This window comes from Suncus etruscus, chromosome 20 (assembly GCF_024139225.1).
Source record: "Suncus etruscus isolate mSunEtr1 chromosome 20, mSunEtr1.pri.cur, whole genome shotgun sequence".
NCBI classification, from domain to species: Eukaryota; Metazoa; Chordata; class Mammalia; order Eulipotyphla; family Soricidae; genus Suncus; species Suncus etruscus.
The window spans coordinates 37041351-37061863 of record NC_064867.1 but is presented as its reverse complement, the minus strand read 5'-3'; the positions used below and the strand labels follow the sequence as shown (position 1 = coordinate 37061863).

Genomic DNA, 20513 nt, shown 5'->3' with positions numbered 1-20513 from the left:
GCTCCAAGACAAAAATAAAACAGAAAATAAGATAGAATACTTGCAATAAATTGCTAGGAAGCATTTCATTCTTTTGTTTCAGGATGTTGCTGCAGAAAAACCAGTCTCCAAGCCACCTCCAGCAAAGCCTTCAAGACCCCGCCCGAAGAGCCGCATTTCTCGGTACCGGACCAGTTCAGCCCAAAGACTGAAGCGTCAGAAGCAGGCCATAGCACAGCAGGCAGAGCTGGCACAGTCTGCTTTGGAAGAGGGAGGCAGTCACTGCTCTGTCGCTCCTATTGAAGCTGGAAGTATAGACAGTACAGGAGAAAATAGACAGTCCACAGGGTCTGACCCAGCTGTGGTGTCCATTACTGGGTCCCATGTCAATCGTGCTGCAGCTAAATACCCCAAAACCAAAAAGGTACGAAAGAAATATGTGTAATCAATTCCATTCTGACAAGTGCAGTGTTATGTGAAAGTGAGCTGATCTACGATATCGGGGAAAAAAGCAACAAAGTTTTACTGGATTTAAAGTTTCAGAAAAGGTGCTTCAGTGCAGGGCACTGTAGCCATCCTACTACCTTTCTTTTGTTTGCACGATTTTTGGTTAGAGCTTAACTTGCTGATAGCTGGCATTTATCCTTGTCTTTGTGAATATGGAGAGGGGGGAGGAAGATACCCTTGCATTCTGAATGCCCAATTCATACTACTGCAGCTGCTACTTCTCCCTCTGTCCTAGTTTTTGTTTGAGGTTTGTCTTTGTGGGTTGCTTTGCTGCCTCTGGCTTTGGCATCTGCAGCACTGACTAATGATAGCTCTATATCTCTCTCTCTTTTACCATAGTATCTAGTTACGGAATGGTTGAATGACAAAGCAGAGAAACAAGAGTGCCCGGTGGAGTGCCCTTTGCGTATCACCACGGACCCAACTGTGTTGGCAACAACTTTGAACATGCTCCCGGGTCTTATCCATTCCCCATTAATTTGCACCACCCCAAAACACTACATACGCTTTGGCTCACCTTTTATCCCTGAAAGGCGTCGAAGGCCACTTCTGCCTGATGGCACATTCAGCTCCTGTAAAAAGGTATGCTTTATTAATCTACTGTTGCATTCTGTTTGCTTTTTTCATCCAGGTATATCTAACACCTTTTCTAAGTAGCCACACTTTACCACAGAGTTCATAAAGAGTTAGTGGTTCAGCCATGAATGCTGACGTAGCAAGAGACAGTGGACTGGACTGAGTTGGCGTTGTAGGTTGCTTTTTTGGTGCTCAGTTGATAAGTGTTCACTGTTGTCTTTCTGAGAACCCTCAAGATTGCTGAGTAAGTCTGCACAATATATGACAGGGTGTAGGGAGGAATTTATTCTGTGTGCTCTCATGGTATTAAATAATAAGTTTATTAAGATCATGTTGAAATTCAACCCCCAAATACAGGAGGGGGTCCAGTACCTTTGCACTGGCTCTTGAAAAGTATACTCTTCTAGAGCACTATTACATAGAGAACAATGAAATTGTGTTTTGATTCAACTTTATCAGAACAGTTATCTTCTGGTGACTATGGAACTTCCTCTAAAAATCCCTTCCTCTCGGCCTCTCTACATAGATGTTGGTTTGGGATGCAGTGGCAGTCATGTTTGATAGCTGCCACTGTTTGTTTTTGGAAAATTCTTCCTTGGGTCCCAGAAGCCCTGACTTTTCCAAAGGTGTCTCTAGGGAATAGGCCATTCCCTCAGATACATGGTGGTTTTGCGTTTTTAGGCTAGAACACCCTTTCTTTTGGTCTTCCTTTGAGACAGTCTGTTCCCTGGAATACCCTTTTCTCTTATCCTCAGATCTGGATTCAGGCTGCCTTCCTCAGTGTCTGCCATTGCCCTCCTCCACTGGCATCACGTACATGAGGATGCTCCATGTAGATTATTTGATGTGATGAAGTCTCCAGATCCAGGCAGGTCTTCCCTGACTCCTCCAAACTTAAAACTCTTTCTTTACCCCCAAAGAACAGGAATTATTTCTTGGAGGGGGTGGGGGACATGAGAGATTGACCAGAGTGGGTGTGGGCGTGGCGGGAGGAGGGCCGCAGGGACCCATGCTCAAGGAAGGCCTTACTCCACTAAAGTCTTCCTGATCACTGTGTTAGCTGAGGGTTTGAGCCACCTATTGTTTTATTTGGGTGAAATTCCTACATAGAACTCAAAAACAAATGCAATTTTGAGGTCTTTTCTAAAAGGACCTCTAGGTGATGCAGTAACACGAATAACTTCAAAGGCTGCTCTTATCAGAAAGAAGGGAAAAGAAATTAGCTTACATGATAACGAAGGACAAAAGGTTTCTAGGATTATTTTCTTATACCAGTTCCCTGATCGTTTGCAACCTGGAGATAGCTAGCTAATCGGGAAGAAAACTGACATGTATTCACATCATATCTCCATATTCAGTAACAGCTGCTGAGTTGTGTAGACTCCGTTGTGGCACGTAAAGTTAGTTTAGTTCAGTCTGTTGTTAAAAGTAACAACTCACAGGGCTGGAAAGAGAGGATTGTAGGTAGGGTACTTGCTTTGTGCATGGTGACCTAGGTTCCATCCTTGGTAGCCCATGAGGTCTCCCAAACTTTACCAATTGTCATTCCTGAGTGTAGAGCGAGGAGTAAGCCTTGAGCATCTCCGGTTTTTTGTTTTGTTTCGTTTCATTTTAGGTTTATACCCAACTGTGCTCAGGGGTTACCCCTGGCTCTGCTCTAAGGAATCAGTCCTGGTGATTCTCAGGACATCCTATGGAATGTCAGGGACTAAACTTGGGTCGGCCATATGCAAGGCAAGCACCCAACCCATTGCAGTATGACATCAGCTCCAGCACCACTAGATGTGACCAGAAACAAAAAACAGGAGGAATAAATAACTTGGAGGGGCTGTACAACAGGTAGGACATTTGTCCTGCATGCTGCCAGCCTTGTTTATTCCTGGTACCCCATAATGTCCCCCAAGCAACACCAGGCATGATCCCTGAGTATGACCAGATGTGGCCAAAAACAAAAAATCAGGGCCCGGAGAGATAGCACAGCGGTGTTTGCCTTGCAAGCAGCCGATCCAGGACCAAAGGTGGTTGGTTAGAATCACTGTGTCCCATATGGTCCCCCGTGCCTGCCAGGAACTATTTCTGAGCAGACAGCCAGGAGTAACCCTGAGCACCGCCGGGTGTGACCCAAAAACAAAAAAAAATCAAGAATGACAATCATCTTTGGAACTCTTTTTCAGAATAAGGCTGGAGAGTCAGAGAGAATGTAGTTATCTCTAGTTCAGAGGAGCAAGTTGAGTTGACTTGAAATACACATATGAAACATTTTTCTTTTGGTCTCTTTCTGCACACAGTACTACATTTCTAAGAATGTTAGTTTAAGCATGCCATCAAGCCATTTAGTGGAGTCCCTCTTTTTTTTTTTTTTTTTGGTTTTTGGTTTTTGGTTTTTGGGTCAACCCGGCAGCGCTCAGGGGTTACTCCTGGCTCCATGTTCAGAAATCGCTCCTGGCAGGCTCAGGGGACCATATGGGATGCCGGGATTCAAACCACCGTCCTTTTGTATGAAAGGCAAACGCCTTACCTCCATGCTATCTCTCCGGCCCCTGGAGTCCCTCTTAGAGCTCTTTTTTTCTAGTTTATGGCATAGATTTTATAATTGTACTTCAATTAGAAGCCCCATGTATCCTCTTCTCTGAATGTATCTGACTTATTCTTCATGTTTTAACAGGCTTTACTCAAGCACTTTATCAGAGTGTCATAGTAGGCTTTTCAAGAATTCAGACTACATTTGATGAGTAACAAATGCAAGATTCTCTGAATTTGGGGTTTAAATGTGAATTATTTTAAGTAAGCTTTAGTACTTATTAATCATATGCCTTATTGACTCAAGATGGCTTTTATGGCATAATTAATTTGGGTTTTTTAATTCAGAGATTGAGATTGAGATTGTCTTTACCTTGGATGGGAGTGGAATAGGCATCATTTTCAGATTGGTCAGAAAGGATTCATCCAGTACAAGGACATAAAGAACATTCTTTGATTAAACAAAATTTCAATATTTTTATTAAATTCCTCGGAGAAAGATTATACATTAAAGAGATTGACGAGGGCCCACAGAGATAGTACAGTGGATGGGGCATTTGCCTTGCACACAGCTGATCCAGGTTTGATTCATCACATCTCCGATGGTCCCCAAAGCCCACCAGGAGTGATCCCTAAACTCAGCCAGATATAAGCCCTAAGTAAGCACCAATGGCTGTCACCAAAGATTTCCCCCCACCCCACGCCTGCAAAAAAAATTGATGAGAAAAACAACCTCTATAGAAATAGTTTGAATAGTAGTGTTTTCCTAATAAGCCTGCTGTTGTATTTCTGGTTACAGGAGTGATGGCCTTATAAGATAAAAAAAAATGTACGATTTTATATGTATGTTTGTATCCAGATGCTCCAAGTATTTGAGAAGACAATTTCTGATGGTCCTGGCATTTCTGTAATAAATTGAATCATAGTTCTTTCAAAGCATGTTATGGTGCCTTTTGTTGTATTTTATCTCGTATATTATTTTAGAATGGAAACATAAATCATCAAAGGGGAGTCTGTCCTTGTGCTCGTTCTCTCTCAGCTTATCTTCGTAGCCACATATGTGAGATATCTAGTTGCCCATATTTCTTAGACATTTAGAAAAACCATCCTTATTCCAAATGAAATACTGCTGAACAGATGGTTGGGTCTGAAGGTTGGAGCATATACCTGCAATGCATGCGGTTTGATCTTCAGATCTGAATACCTCCAAGTATAGTCTTGCTGGGATACACAGTCAAGTAAAGATGAAATACTCAGTTTTGTGTTCATGCTTCATTGTGTATTCTGGGTATTTATCGTAACACATAGCACTGATTTCTGTTGTACAAGTCCTCATTGAACATTTATACCTGCTATTGTATTACATGCTTTCTTCCTATAGCCAATCTCACTTAGTCTTCACAATAACCTTCTAAAAGTTGCCTTGATCAATAGCTCCAAAAACTTTCAGTGAATAGCATTTGATACCTTTCCCAGAATTAGGTTTGCTAATTTGGCTATGGTGTTGGCTATGTTAGGTTTGGCTCGACCTAATAGAGGTACAACCAAATTTTAGCTCAAGTCTCTAGACTCCAAACCCTGATTTACTCTTTTGATTTCTCTCAAGAACAAATCTTTCCCTCTTTTTTTTTTTTCTGTTTTCCCTTTTTTTCCAGGAGGTGGGCTACAGTGTGCCCATTATAGGCTGCACCCTGTAATTCCCAAGGGTTACTCCCAGTTTTGCGCTCAGGAATCATTGTAGCTCAGAGGACTAGATGGGATAGCGGGATCAAACACAGGTTGTCTGCATGCAAGGCAAATATCTTTTTCTTTTTCTTTTTTTTTTTTTTTTTTGGTTTTTGGGCCACACCCAGCGGCGCTCAGGGGTTACTCCTGGCTATCTGCTCAGACATAGCTCCTGGCAGGTGCAGGGGACCATATGGGACACCGGGATTCCAACCAACCACCTTAGGTCCTAGATCAATCGGCTGCTTGCAAGGCAAATGCCGATGTGCTATCTCTCCGGCCCCCAAGGCAAATATCTTAACTCACTAAACGATTGCTCTGGACACTAATGAATCCTATTAAAGATTTCTCCCATCTCTGGGAGGTAAAGGTTCCTAAAACTCTTTTACCAGTTTCATAAAAAAAGAAATAGTTGGGCCGGAACGATAGCACAGTGGTAAGGCAAATGCCTTGCATGCTACCAACAGAGGACGGACCCTGGTTCGAATCCCAACATCCCATATGGTCCCCTGAGCCTGCCAGGAGCAACTTCTGTGTGCTGCCGGGTATGACACCCCTCCCCCTAAAAAAGAAGAAGAAATAGTTTTATGATATTAGAGATAGATACATACTGGTTGGTTCAGCCGTTTTGAGGGAGTCTAAAGTTGATTTCTTATTCATAGAGGTGATTAGAACTTACATGCAAACAAATGTTTGTGTTCTTTTGTTGTGGACCCTCAAATATTTCAACAAAAAAAATGCCATGGGGGGGGGGGCGGAATGGTGGTGCAAGCAGTATGGCATTTGCCTTGCACACGACGACCTAGGGTGGACTGCGTTTCAATCCTTCGGAGTCCCATATGGTCCCCCAAGCCAGGAGTACCCCTTGAGCATCACCAGGTGTGCACACCCCCCAAAAAAAATGCCATTAGAAATGTGAACACAGCTTTGATCGTATTTAGTGTCTCTCTGTTCTAGGAAAATACTGCAGCATCTTATGCTTCAGTTCCATTGTCCTAGTCCTACTCTCCTTTGTTGTAGTCATCAGGTATAATTGTTTTATGGGGGACCCAAACTTTATACTGGAATATATGAAATTAACTTCTCTTCAAGATAAACAGTAAACCCATACGAGGCCAGTCATCTACTTTTAACTGAAAAGCTTGTACTAAAAGGTATATGTAACAGGTCTTTCACTCTTCATCCTCAGGACCTAACTTTCTCAATCTGTCCTGTGAGTGCTTTGGACACCAAGTGACCAGAATGATCTCTTCTGAGTTCTAAGCTGGTGGTGTTCTGGCAGTTCATCCTTGGTCTGGTCTTGGCTTTCCACCGAGCTGACTATAGCCTAAAATGTTCCACTTCACTCATCTGAAGGTCACAATATTATTTTCACTTTCAATTGACATGCTGTAAAACTTTTTTCTCCTTTCCTAATTTTCTAAGAAAAATCCAATAGGATCTATTTCTTTGGTGAAAATATTGCATCTATTATTTGTTCTCTAAAAATGTCAGGTTATATTAGCTTTTGCTATTCTGTTTTGGGAATATTCTGCCTCCTAATTTATTGTTCATCAAATTTGATCTCTGGGCCATTGCATCCTGCCAATCCCATTCCAAGTCTCCAGTTTGCCAAGAGTAACACCACCACCACCACCTACGGCCCCAGCACAGAGCCAGAATTAAACTGATCACAGCCAAGTGTGGCCTAAAACAAAACCACCCAAAAAAAGTTTTTTAATCTGTATTATAGTAGAAGGGAAATGCACAAGGACAAGTGAGAAACCTACAACTGTTGTTTTTCAAGAGACCACAGTTCAGTAAAAACTATATCCTCACCTTTGCAAGGTTGCTTTCTCACAGAAATGTTTCTCGTCATCTTTATGTCCAGTATTCGCTACTGGAACTAATTACATAAAACTGATTAGAACTCTGACTTTTGATTTCAGCAGAAGGTCATTTATTGTGGTAATTTGTGCTCTTTGTGATTATTTTACCCAGTTGCTCAATAGAAATAGCCCAGAGTACATCCCATCTGGGTGTATTTGGGACCTTGTCAGAGAGAGAACTGTTCATTCTCACTGAGAGTCTCTGGCTTCTTATGTCCTCTCAGATGATCCCCAGCACCGGGCACGTCCAGTCATTTTAACTGAGGGGGGCAACTTCTGGCAGTGCTCAAGGGCTGACTGCTGGCTCTGTGCTCAGAGATCATTTCTGGTGGGTTCAGGAGACTAGATGTGGTGCCTGGGGTCAAGCTTGGGTTAGCCATGTGCAAGGCAAGTGTCTTAACTACTATGCTATTGCTATGGCCCCTCTTCGTTTTGTCTTATATACTAGTTTTACTTATGATCCAAGTCTCTCCATGTGTTCTAGCTCTTAGGAGATGTTATTCTAAGCTTTAGAAAAATTAAATTGTAAGAGTAGTTGTAAAAGTTAAATATGTTGCTGATTTTGATTTTTGCTTGGGATCTGTGTAACCCATGTTTTCTGTTTTGCCTGGTGGAATATGCTGAAACACCAGACAAAAGTATTTGACTGTAGAATTGAGTGAATGAATGAATGAATGAATGCAATGTGGTTCGGTCGCATCTCTCATCACTTAATATGTAATGACCTAGTGAATGCTTTAAAAGAGGAGTAGTGGGTGTGCTGAGTAGTTTTAAGTGATTATTAATCACTGCCTGATTCTTTTCCCATTGTAGCGCTGGATAAAACAAGCCTTAGAAGAAGGTATGACACAAACATCACCTGTACCCCCAGAGACTAGAACTCAGCACCTATACCAAAGTAATGAAAGTAGTAGTTCTTCTAGTATCTGCAAAGACAATGCAGGTAAGTATTTCAAGCTTGTCTCGTTACATTAGCTTAATCATTTCGGGCCTCTATAAATAATTCAGTAGAACTACTTAAAAGTCTGATCCACTTGTTCTCTAAATAGTTACTTTACATCTGTCTTTACAGAGGAAGAGAGAGATCTCAAGTCAGGGATCAGTTTTTCCAGGACGACAAAGAAGGAACTAGACAGTGTACAGATAACAGCAGAAATGGTTATTAAAAGGTTAGATGCATTCTAAGTAGTAAGTTCAGGAAATTTATATCTTATTTATGATGAAATAGAGCCAATAAAGAGCGGGTTATAAAATTACAGGAAGGAATCAAAAGTGTAGATGATTGAATTGGGTAGAGTTTGGTTGAAGGATCTGGATAAATGATAGTCTAAAAATTGGGGCTGGAGCCATAGTACAGTGGGTAAAGCATTGGCTTTGCAGTGCTTCCAATCCAGGTTTTCATGCCCAGGATCCGATGCATTGCCAGTGTCCGGTGTGGCACAAAACAAAACCCTAGAAATTACTGTGAACAATTGGGACTTATTTTTTCCTCTTCAAAACAGTTTGCTTGATCAGTTACGTTTTTTTTTTTTTTTTTTAGAAGACACATACTTTAACCAATTTAAAATTCACGTAAGTTAAGTAGGAGGGGTTCAGAGCGATGGCACGTCGGTAGGGCATTTGCCTTGCACGCAGACGACCCTGGATGAACCCGGTTTCGATCTCCGGCATCCCATAAGGTCCTCTCGAGCTTACCAGGAATGATTTCTGAGCACAGAGCCAGGATTAACTCCTGAGCACCGCTGGGTGGCTGGGTGTGGGCACAAAATAAAAACAACAAAAGAAGTTTTTAAGCGGGAGGATCTTTTAACATTTGCTGCTCCATTGTTTTTCTTGGTGGTCCTTAAAGAGGTTGGTTGCCATTGCATTTGACCTCCCGGGGGCTTAAACTTGTGCCATCAGCTTACTTGGAGATGTTCTTTTTACTCAGGCTTCTTTCTCCTTCTAGTATAAGCTTAGTTGAAAAACTGAGTTTAGGGCCCGGAGAGATAGCACAGCAGCTTTTGCCTTGCAAGCAGCCGATCCAGGACCAAAGGTGGTTGGTTCGAATCCCAGTGTCCCATAGGGTCCCCCGTGCCTGCCAGGAGCTATTTCTGAGCAGACAGCCAAGAGTAACCCCTGAGCACTGCCGGGTGTGGCCCAAAAAACAAAAACAAAAAAGAAAGAAAAACTAAGTTTATCTCCAGTTAAATTTTGTGAATATGGAAAAATATAGAAAAAAGAAAAAATGGGAATATTATGTAGTCAGAACAAAATAACAAAATGTTGCAGCTGGAGCAGTAGCACAGGGCGTAAGGCGCCTTGCATGCGCTAGCCTAGGACAGACCGTGGTTCGCTCCCCCAGCATCCCATATGGTCCCCAAGCCAGAGGCGATTTCTGAGCATTTAGCTAGGAGTGAGTGTCACCAGGTATGGCTCAAAAACCAAAAAAAAAATTTAAAAATAACAACAAAATGTTAAAGGTCTTGCAGCTATTGATGTGATATGATATTTCAGATTTTGAAAAACACTCAGTTCCTACTCATTGATTTGCTGAGTAAATATTATCTTGAATTAAATAGATTTCTGATATCTGCCTTATAAAAGTTCAATATAGGGGCTAGAGAGATAGTATAGGAGGTGGTGTGCTTGCCTTGTACATACCTGCCCTGGATTTAGTCATTGTTATTTCATATGGTTCCTGGAAACCTCCAGGAATAATCCTTTAGCATCATTGGGTATGGCCAAAAATTGATTTTAATTTTGTTTGTTTTGCCCAGCAGTGCTTGGGGGCTTACTCCTATCTCTCAACTCAGGAATTCCTTCTCACAGGCTCAGGATACCATATGGGATGCTGGGAATCGAACCTGGGTCAGCTGTGTGCAAGAAAAATGTCCTGCTCGCTGTATTATCTGCAGCCTCTAAAAAGATTTTTTTTCTTTTCTTTTTTTAAAACTTTTTTTTTTGGTGTTTGGTTTTTGGGTCATATCTGGCAATGCTCGGGGGTTACTCCTGGCACTGTGCTCAGAAATTGCTCCTGGAAGGCTCAGGGACCATATGGGATGCCGACATTCATCCTGGGTCAGCAACATGCAAGGCAAACCCCTACCACTGTGTTCCAGCCCTAAAATATATTTTTAGTTTTTTTTGTATTAGTAGTCTGAAGGGACAGTACTCAAGGTAAAGTGCTTGCCTTGCTGCAGAGGACCTAAGGCTAAATCCTAGGCATCATATGTGATCCTTTGAGCAGTGCCAGAGGTCACTTTTAAGCAGTCAGAAATAGCCCCTATTGGGACCAGAGAGAGAGTACAGCAGATAAGGTGATGCCTGGATTCAATCCCTGAATCTTATATGGTCCCTGAGCCCACCAGGATTCATTCCAGAGCTCAGAACCAGGAATAAGCCCTGAGTACCACCAGGTGTGGCCCTTACTTCCCCTCCCTACCCCCAAAAAGTAAAACTAGTAAAAAAAAAAAAAAATTGTAAAAGAACCCCTGGACACCACTGATTACCACGCTTTCCCCCAGAATAAAAGTTCTTTATGAAACTATTTGGTGAAATGGAAAAATTTTTTCATGCTCACTTAATTTATTTTTATCACTGATTTCACTGGAATATCTCAAATATGTACACAGATGAACTCGTGTGTGTTGTGTGTGTTACAGAGAGCTTGTCTCAAATACATCACACAAATCATAGATTTAAGACTGTACTTTGGGAAAGAAGGGTTGTCTGCAGTCATGTCTTAACCAGCAAAGACTTGTTGGGAAAGTGCTTTCGTTGTAACTTGCCCTGAGTGGAACAAAATTAGGGCTGTTAGTCACCCACTTTTATTGAGCTGCTTTTCCTCTGAACTCCAGCAGTGAGAAGCATTGCAAAGACACACCTTGGCTTTAAGGAGCAACTGAACACAAGGAAAATATTGAATCTTTAAAAAATAAAATAAAATAAAAGTCTCATGGGCAGTTTGGTATATTGTCACAGGTTAGTGTAAATCATGAGAAGTCACTTTTAGTTGTTGAGGAACAAGGCGACTGACCCAAAAATTGACACGGAGCCAGTGAGGTAGCTAGCACAGGGTAAGGCATTTTTTTTAAGGGACTTACTTTGCAGGCAGGCAGCTGCCTCTGGTTCTAGCTCCTTGGCACCTCATCTAGTCCTGAGCGTGCCAGAGATCCCTGCGTTGTGACCCAAAAATTTAAAAATCAACGACATCTGTTACTATAGAGTCTCAGTGACCTTATCTTGAGGAACATTTCTACCTTTTACTGACTGTGGTGTCAGGCTCATTCCTAAATGTCTCTTTAAGCTTTTCTGTAAAATGAAACTAGTAATACGGGGGACCCAAAGAGATACCATGGAGGTAGGGCGTTTGCCTTGCATGCTGCATGCAGAGGGACGGTGGTTTGAATCTCAGCATCCCATATGGTCCCCTGAGCGCTGCCAGGAGTGACCAAAAAAAAAAATATATAGTAATACTGGGCTTGAGAGAGAACAGTGGCTAGGGCTCTTTGTTTCCATGCAGGTGATCTATGTTTGGTCCCTGGCACCCTATATGGTCCACCTAAACCCTGCCATGAGTGATTTCAGAATACCCCTGGGTATAGATAGGCCCATCACTTCTCCCCCCACCCCAAAGAAAAACAAACAAAAAAAATGCATATGTAAGAGTATACAGTATTGTTCAGAGTATCAGTCCCTATGATAGAAATTTTTTTCTATACCAAATGCTATTTATTATAGATTACTTATAGGACATTTCAGAAAGGATTCTACTACATTGGTGAATCTAAGTTACGATGTCCAGTGATGCTGCTCAGTGGTACAGCATCTGCTTTGCATGCAGGCCTTGATACTGTCCGATGTCTAAATGTCAGCAACCAGGGCCAGAACAATAATACAGTGGGTAAGGCGTTGGGCTAATACACACAGCTGACCTAAATTCAATTCCTGGCATCCCAGATGGTCTCCCGAACCTGCTAGGATTAATTACTGAGTGCAGAGCCAGCAATCATCCCTGAGCATCTCCAAGTGTGACCCCAAAACAAATTAATGAGTGAATTAAAAACAGGGTTTAAGCCAAAGTACAAAGGATAGGGTGCTTGTCCTCGATGCAGCCAACCTGGATTTTTATCTCCAGCATCTGTATGGTCCTCGGGGCACGTCAGGCATAATTCCTGAACTCAGCCAGGAGTAACCTCTTTGCACCACCAGGTATGGACCAAAAACGAATTAGTGTGAGCAACCAAGAACGGAATTGTACTCTGACCCTAGTGTGAAACCCCAATACTAAGCACCATCATCACCAAATTAACTATATAAATGTTCTTTCTTGAGTTTCTGTCAGCTCAAGTTGTCTATTCTTTTTTTTTTTTTTTTTTTTTGGTTTTTGGTTTTTTGGTTTTTGGGCCACACCCGGCGGTGCTCAGGGGTTACTCCTGGCTGTCTGCTCAGAAACAGCTCCTGGCAGGCACGGGGACCATATGGGACACCGGGATTCGAACCAACCACCTTTGGTCCTGGATCGGCTGCTTGCAAGGCAAACGCCGCTGTGCTATCTCTCCGGGCCCTGTCTATTCTTTTTATATCCATTTAGGAGAGAGATCTCAATTCAGTGTTGCTTATTTGTAAATATTTGGGTATATCTTAGTATCTTCAGAGAACTTCATTGATTGACTTTAAAATTTACAGTTAGTAACTCTGAGGTAAAATTGCTAGGTACATAGGTTAAAAAATGAACAGCATTTAGCTATTAAGAAAAATGAGTGGGGGTGGAGAAATAGCACAGAGGTGTTTGCCTTGCAAGCAGCCGATCCAGGACCTAAGGTGGTTGGTTCGAATCCCGGTGTCCCATATGGTCCCCCGTGCCTGCCAGGAGTAATCCCTGAGCGCCACCGGATGTGGCCCAAAAACCAAAAAAAAAAAGAAAAAGAAAAGAAAAATGGGCCAGAGCAGTGATGCGGAGCAGTAAGGTGTCTGCCTTGCCAGTGCTAACCTAGGACAGACCACGGTTCAGTCCCCGGCGTCCCATATGGTCTCCCAAGCCAGAAGCGATTTCTGAGTGCATAGCCAGAAGTAACCCCTGAGCATCACCAGGTGTAGCCAAATAAAAAAAAGAAGAAAGAAAAAGAAAATTAATGGGTAGGCTATAGCAGTGGCGCAAGTGGTAAGGCATCTGTCTCCCCCAAGCTAGCCTAGGACTGACTGCTGTTCAATCCCCCTGCGTCCCATATGGTCCCCCCAAGCCAGGAGCGATTTCTATGTGTATAGTTAGGAGTAATCCCTGAGCGTCACCCGATGTGACCCAAAAACAAAAAGAAGTAAAGAGGAAATGAGAGGTCGGGGAGCGGAGTGTAGGGCATTTGCCTTTAATGTGGCCAACACTGAACAGATCCTGGTTCGATTCCTGGCATTTCATGTGGCCTCCTGAGCCTGCCAGCCCAGGATAAATCATTTCTGAGCACAGAGCCAGTAGTAATCCCTGAGCCTGGCAGGTGTGACACAAAGAAACTGTACTACAAACCGATAGTAATTAGGGTCCATAGTAATTAGGGCCCGGAGAGATAGCACAGTGGCACAGCAGCGTTTGCCTCGCAGGCAGCCGATCCAGGACCAAAGGTGGTTGGTTCGAATCCTGGTGTCCCATATGGCACCCCGTGCCTGCCAGGAGCTATTTCTGAGCAGACAGCCAGGAGTAACCCCTGAGCACCGCCTGGTGTGGCCCAAACCCCCCCCAAAAAAAGCGATAGTAATTAAAACATCATGGTACTGGTATAAAGACTGACCCTCACATCAGTGGAATACAGTTGAATGTCCTGAGACAGATTTTTGGGTATATGATCAATTAATCTTCAATACTGGATCAAAAATATAAAGTGGAGCAAGGAAATAATTAAAAAAGTTTCCGACTTCTGAGCGCATAGCCAGGAGTAACCCCTGAGCGTCACCGGGTGTGGCCCAAAAACCAAAAAAAAAAAAAAAAGTTTCTGTTGGGGCCAGAGAGATGGCATGGAGGTAAGGCGTTTGCCTTTCATGCAGAAGGTCATTGGTTCGAATCCCGGCATCCCATATGGTCCCCCGAGCCTGCCAGGGGCGATTTCTGAGCATGGAGCCAGGAGTAACTCCTGAGCGTTGCCTGGTGTGACCCAAAAACCAAAGAAAAAAAGTTTCTGTTGGGCCCAGAGAGTTAGCACAGCGGCAGCGGCGTTTGCCTTACAAGCAGCCGATCCAGGACCAAAAGTGGTTGGTTCGAATCCCGGTGTCCCATATGGTCCCCCGTGCCTGCCAGGAGCTATTTCTGAGCAGACAGCCAGGAGTCACCGCTGAGCATCAAACGAGTGTGGCCAAAAAAAAAAAAAAAAACAGAATGAAACACAACTGACCGAGTAAGTTGAAGTACAGATAACAAAGGACTCTGTAAATTTGAGATATTAGTGCACATTAAAGGCAGCTACAAACAGGATACAAAGACTGCCCGCAGGGGCAGCGTTAAGACATATTTACCAGGGCGGAGAGATAGCATGGTGGTAAAGCGTTTGCCTTTCATGCAGGAGGTCATCAGTTCGAATCCCGGCGTCCCATATGGTCCCCCGTGCCTGCCAGGAGCAATTTCTGAGCCTGGAGCCAGGAATAACCCCTGAGCACTGCCAGGTGTGACCCAAAAACCAAAAAAAAAAAGACATATTTACCTTGCACACATTCTATCTGGACGAATCCCGGCGTCCCATATGGTCCCCGAGGCCTACCAGGAATGGTTTCTGAGCACAGAACCAGGAGTAACCCCTGAGTGCAGCCTGGTGTGACCCAAAAACCAAAAAAAAAAAGAAAAGAAAAAGGATGCCCACAGATTGGGAGAAATAATTTTATTTACTCATTAACCATTTTAAAGGTTTAATATCAAAGATAATACAAAGCACTGCTAAAACTTTACAAGGAATCCATCCCAACCAAAGTAGGGGTGATTAGATGAAAAGAAACTTCCTCAAGGAAGAAGTGCCAGGGCCGGAGAAAGCACAGCAGTAGGGTGTTTGCCTTGCATGCAGAAGGACAATGGTTCGAATCCCAGGACAGACTCGATCCCCTGCATCCTATATGGTTCCCTGAGCCTGCCAGGAGTCACCCCTGAGCGCTGCCGGTTGTGGTTCAAAAGAAGAAATGCCGGGGCCGGGCGGTGGCGCTGGAGGTAAGGTGCCTGCCTTGCCTGCGCTAGCCTAGGACGGACCGCGGTTCGATCCCCCGGTGTCCCATATGGTCCCCTAAGAAGCCAGGAGCAACTTCTGAGCGCATAGCCAGGAGTAACCCCTGAGCGTCACAGGGTGTGGCCCAAAAACCAAAAAAAAAAAAAAAAAAGAAGAAATGCCAAAGACATACTAAAAAAATTTTCACATAACTGAGATGCAAATCAAAACAGCAGTGAGCTATATCACACCATAATGCCACATATCAAAAGAACAACCAATGCTGTCCTGGATGCAGGGAGAAAGGACTCGTTCACTGCTGGTGGGTAGGAATGTGGACTGGTCCAGCCTTTTTTGGAAAAAATAATGTGGGGCATTCCTAAAAAATAAAATCTAAACTTTAGCTTCCATTTGATCTAGCAATTTCACTTTTTGAAATATACCTCATAAGCTCACAAACAGAAAAACTGTGCATCCCTATGTTCCTTGGAGCACTATCCACAATAGCCAGAATTTGGAAACAACCCAGGTGTCCCAGAATAAATGTCACTGGAAAAATCATCTATGTTACATCTACGAAATGGAATATTACTCTGCCATAAGAAAAGATCAAATTAGACAATTTGCTGATATATGGAGGAATGGAGGAAGTATCATGTTGAGTATAGTCAGAGGAGAGAGACTGACAATTATCTCTAATACACAGGATTTTTTTTAATGGGATAATGAATGCAAAAAAAGATCATGGTAATTAGTTTTCAATAGGAAATATGCCTTTGAGGGAATTGGGGAATAGAACAGGGAGAGGGCAGCTCCTGATGAGGGAAGTTTCAACTAGAAGGAGGAAGTGGTGCTAAAGGTTGTAAAGTGTGATGTATGAAATGCTGTCAGCAATAGTGCTTGGAACTAGAGTGTAAAAACTTAAAAAGATGGGGCCGGCGAGGTGGCGCTAGAGGTAAGGTGTTTGCCTTGCAAGCACTGGCCAAGGAAGGACCGTGGTTCGATCCCCCCCCCCCCCCCCCCCCCGTGTCCCATATGGTCCCCACAAGCCAGGGCCAATTTCTGAGCGCTTAGCCAGGACTAACCCCTGAGCATCAAACGGGTGTGGCCCAAAAAAAAAACTTAAAAAGATTTAAGGTGTCTCAGAGCAATAGTACAATGTACACGGCCATTTCCAGGTTTGATCCCTTGCATCCTACATGGCTAAGCCCAGCAGGAGTGATTCCTAAGTGCAGAGCCAGGAGTAACACCTAAGCACTACAGGGTATGATCCAAAAAGTAATGATTTTTTTTGTTTGTTTGTTTTGCCTTTTTTTGTGTGTGTGTGGTTTTTGGGTCACACCTGGCAGTGCTTGGGAAACTCTTGGCTCCATGCTCAGAAATTGCTCCTGGCAGGCACGGGGGACCATATGGGAAGCCGGATTCAAACTGATGACCTTCTGCATGAAAGCCAAATGCCTTACCTCCATGCTATCTCTCTGGCCCCAATGATTTTTTTTTAAAGCACCTTGTAAAAACTGGCTGGTGAGTGCAGGGCAGATGAAGGGACATTAGTGGAGAGAAGTGGACATGAGTGAAGAAATCAGTGTTGACACATTGTATGCTTGAAACCCAATCAAGAATAACTTTGTAATTGTGCTGATGTAGTGAAAGAAAGAATTTGTAATAAGAATACCAAAAGGACCAGAGAGAGAATATAATGGGTAAGGCACTTGCCTTGCACACAGCCGACCCAGGTTTAATCCCTGGCATCCCATATGGGCCCTCAGGCATTGCCAATAGTAAGCCCCAAGCGTTGCCAGGTATGGCACAGAACAAAAGAGAAAGAGTCAGGAAAATTATATCCATTTTAACAACTGGTAAGATTTATCATGAATTACTACTACTGGTGGGCTGGAATGCAGGGTTTCCTGCAGAAAGGCCAGGCTCTAGATTGAGCAGTGCATGATCCATAGATACTCAGAAGTGACCAAAAGCATCCCCAAAGCAAAAGTCGGGTATGGGGATTGGAGAGAGAGCATGAAGGCAGGGTGTTTGCCTTGCATGCAGAAGGACAGTGGTTTCAAAAACACCATTCCATATGATCCCCCGAGCCTGCCAGAAGCGATTTCTGAGCGTAGAGCCAGGAGTAATCCCTGAGTGTGAAATGGGTGTGGGGTCCCCCCCACCAATAAATACTGGTAAGATAGATTACATGTAGCAGGTAAGCGTTTGCCTTGCTCGTGGTCCACCTGTGATCCCTGAACACTGGGATATGGCCCAAAAATAAAAATACTGATACATACAAATATGCTTGTTTATCTGGAAAAGCCAAAAGAATTTAAAAATAGGAAGAGGTACCAGAGTGATAATACCGCAGGTAGGGCTTTTACCTTTGCAGCTAGTTAACCCAGGTTTGATCCCTGGTACCTGAGACGGTTCTCCCAAGCCCACCACGAATGATCCCTTGGCACAGAGCCATGAGTAAACTCTTAACACCGATATATGTTCCTCTCCCCAAAGAGGGGAAAAATTATAGTTAACTTGGCATATAGTGAGCACTACCTAGTGTTGCCCCAAAAAAAAAGAGAAAAGAAAACACTAGGGTATCAGCCATACATTAGATAGTAGACTTGATTTCAGATTTTGTTTATGTTTTAAATATGTATATGTTTGGGGCCGGAGAGATTGCACAGAGGTAGGGTGTTTGCCTTGCATCCAAAAGGATGGTGGTTCAAATCCCGGCATCCCATATGGTCCCCCAAGCCTGCCAGGAGTAACACCCTTGATCACTGCCCGGTGTGACCCAAAACCAAAAAAACAAACAAACAAAAAAAAAACTATGTATATGTTTGGAGCCAGAGCATTAGTACAGCAAGTAGGGAATTTACATATGGTTGACTGGGTTTTGATCCCTGGCATCCCTTATCCCCTAAGAAACAGAAGTAAAGGCCTGTGCACTTTCATATACATTATCTTTGGAATTATTTGCAGAAAGTTGAAGATGTATTATATTATACATATGTGTGTGTGGGGGGGGGCACAATTTGAAGGCCAAATATGACCCCCCCAAAAAAGTCGAAGTCAAAAGAAACAAATAATAGTAAATATTAAAACGATTAGTGAAGAACATGTGTGACCATAACTTTGAACCATTGGTTTCTAAATTATATTTGAGGGTATCACATCAGTTCTGTTCTATTCAAGATGATAGTTTATGCTTGTATGTCTTAAATAATCTACTGAGTTGACGTAGGAGTAGGAGAAGTTGTTTGTATTTTTTCCCCAATTTCTCTATAGTGTACTTTATCAGTCGTATTGGACCTAACAGTGTAGCCATCTTTTTTAAAAACACTGTTTTAATATTCTCGGAATATATAAAAGGTATTCTAAATATAAGTTATAAATCACATGTTTGTTTTTTATACCTAGGCACTTTTCAAAAGGAGAAAAGGAAAGTAAGAACACGTAGTATCTGGAACAAAAGGAAAATACGAATGTACTTCCAAACTAGGAAAGTTAAAAATTCTCAGTTATCAGAAAGAAAAGTATTTTACGTTCTTTTCCCTCCGTTTTATAGTTACTATGTTCCTGTGCCTCTTAATTCTCTGTTAACTACTTCATAGGCTTCAAGTAGTTTGGTGTCTTATCTCATCACTGCCGCAGATTGATTTTTCCGAAGCATAGCCCTGATCGTGAGCTGCTATCCAGGAAATTTTTCCCGACTGCCAGACAAAAGTTGTTTAGTTCATCTACTCTTGGGATTATCAATTAATTTATTATGAACGTAGATGGCATCTAGACTGTCTAGCCTTAATTGCTGTATATCACATCCTTCAGTTTTAACATGAGGTGACGGGGCTTGAGAGATAGTATTACAACAGGGCATCTGGAATGTGGCCAACTCGGGTTCAATCCCAGCACCATATACACATAATAAAGTTCCCATGAGCTCAGAGCCAGGAGAAAAAAGCCTGAGCACAGCTGGGTGTGGCCCCAAAACCAAAAGTTGGGAGTGGTGATAATATTGGCTTGTGTGGTTTTCTAATTAAATCTGATTCTTGCCATCAAATAGCATTTGTCCTTGGCCTTAAAGTCATACTTAATTTTACAAACACAACAGCATATAATCACCTCTGTTGAGGCCTTACACATGTTTTGTGTATGGTTTTTCTTAAAAATTTGTAAAACCTTGGGACTGGAGCTATAATATAGTAGATAGGGCACTTGCCTTGCATACATTCAACCAGGTTCGATCCATGGCATTCAATGGTCGTAACTCAGAAGACTAAAAGAAAATGCAATAAAGAAAGTCCTTTAATGTGATAATTCCCTACAATACTAACTAGTTCAGTGGATCCAAATTCCAAGTATTAAATGAACAAATGCCTTTCCATTGTTACTAAATAAAAGGGATTTCTTTTGTGTTTTGAGGAAGAGGGATGTATATTTTGGCTTGAGTTGATCGTTTGAAATACAGCGTTTGCAGACGGTAATTTTAACTAATACAGATTTGAGAACCTCTTGTTTTTGTTTTTAAGGGTTTCTTTTCCTCTGGAAGAGACTGTTTGCTTCAGGTATCAATCATTAAAAGTGTTAAGTTCATCAGTTTTTCTGAGAGATAGCTTTAAGTATCTAAGCTTGGTATTTAGAACTCGGGGGACTTTGGTTTGATTGTCAGAAACAATGCTGGGGTGGGACAAGGGGAAGTTGGGAGCCCTTTGTAAGCTAGAGATCAATAGCTATATAGCAGATCCTCTATCTAAACGGGGCTCTCACCCTCTTGTTCAACCTTTGTGCTTCACAGACTTGTTAAGCCCACTGAAGAAATGGAAGTCTCGATACCTGATGGAGCAGAGTGTCACTAAGTTACTTCAACCTCTTTCTCCCGTCACACCACCTCCTCCTAACGTGGACTCTAAGAGCCCCCAGCTACCCGGCCCATCTCACCCCGGAGAAGAGGAATGTCGGAACGGATATAGCCTCATGTTCTCGCCAATTCCATCACTTACTACTGCTAGTCGCTGCAATACTCCTCTGCAGTTTGAGGTGATTTGGGCTTGGTTGTTGGGAGTGCTGGATCTAGAAGTCATCATTTAACATCTCATTTCAAATTGAAGAACATTTTCCAAATGCCCTCCATCTTGGCAAGAGAATGTGGAGGCTTGGGGTTATTGTGAATTTATTACCTGGTAGTAGCCTC

At 42.8% G+C, this 20513-nt stretch overlaps 2 protein-coding genes across 8 annotated transcripts in view; one reads left to right on the top strand and one right to left on the bottom strand.

Moving 5' to 3' along the window:
• Window positions 1-20513, bottom strand: part of SRGAP3 (SLIT-ROBO Rho GTPase activating protein 3) — a 434101-nt gene that overhangs the window by 333995 nt on the left and 79593 nt on the right. The window lies entirely within an intron of this gene.
• The window catches only part of SETD5 (SET domain containing 5), a 55961-nt gene that overhangs the window by 21679 nt on the left and 13769 nt on the right, over window positions 1-20513 (top strand). For all 7 annotated transcript variants that reach the window (XM_049766246.1, XM_049766243.1, XM_049766241.1 and 4 more), the window contains 4 exons: window positions 83-403; window positions 826-1068; window positions 7989-8118; window positions 20118-20359. In XM_049766246.1, coding sequence (XP_049622203.1) covers window positions 83-403; window positions 826-1068; window positions 7989-8118; window positions 20118-20359 — 936 coding nt within the window. The remainder of the gene's footprint in view (window positions 1-82; window positions 404-825; window positions 1069-7988; window positions 8119-20117; window positions 20360-20513) is intronic.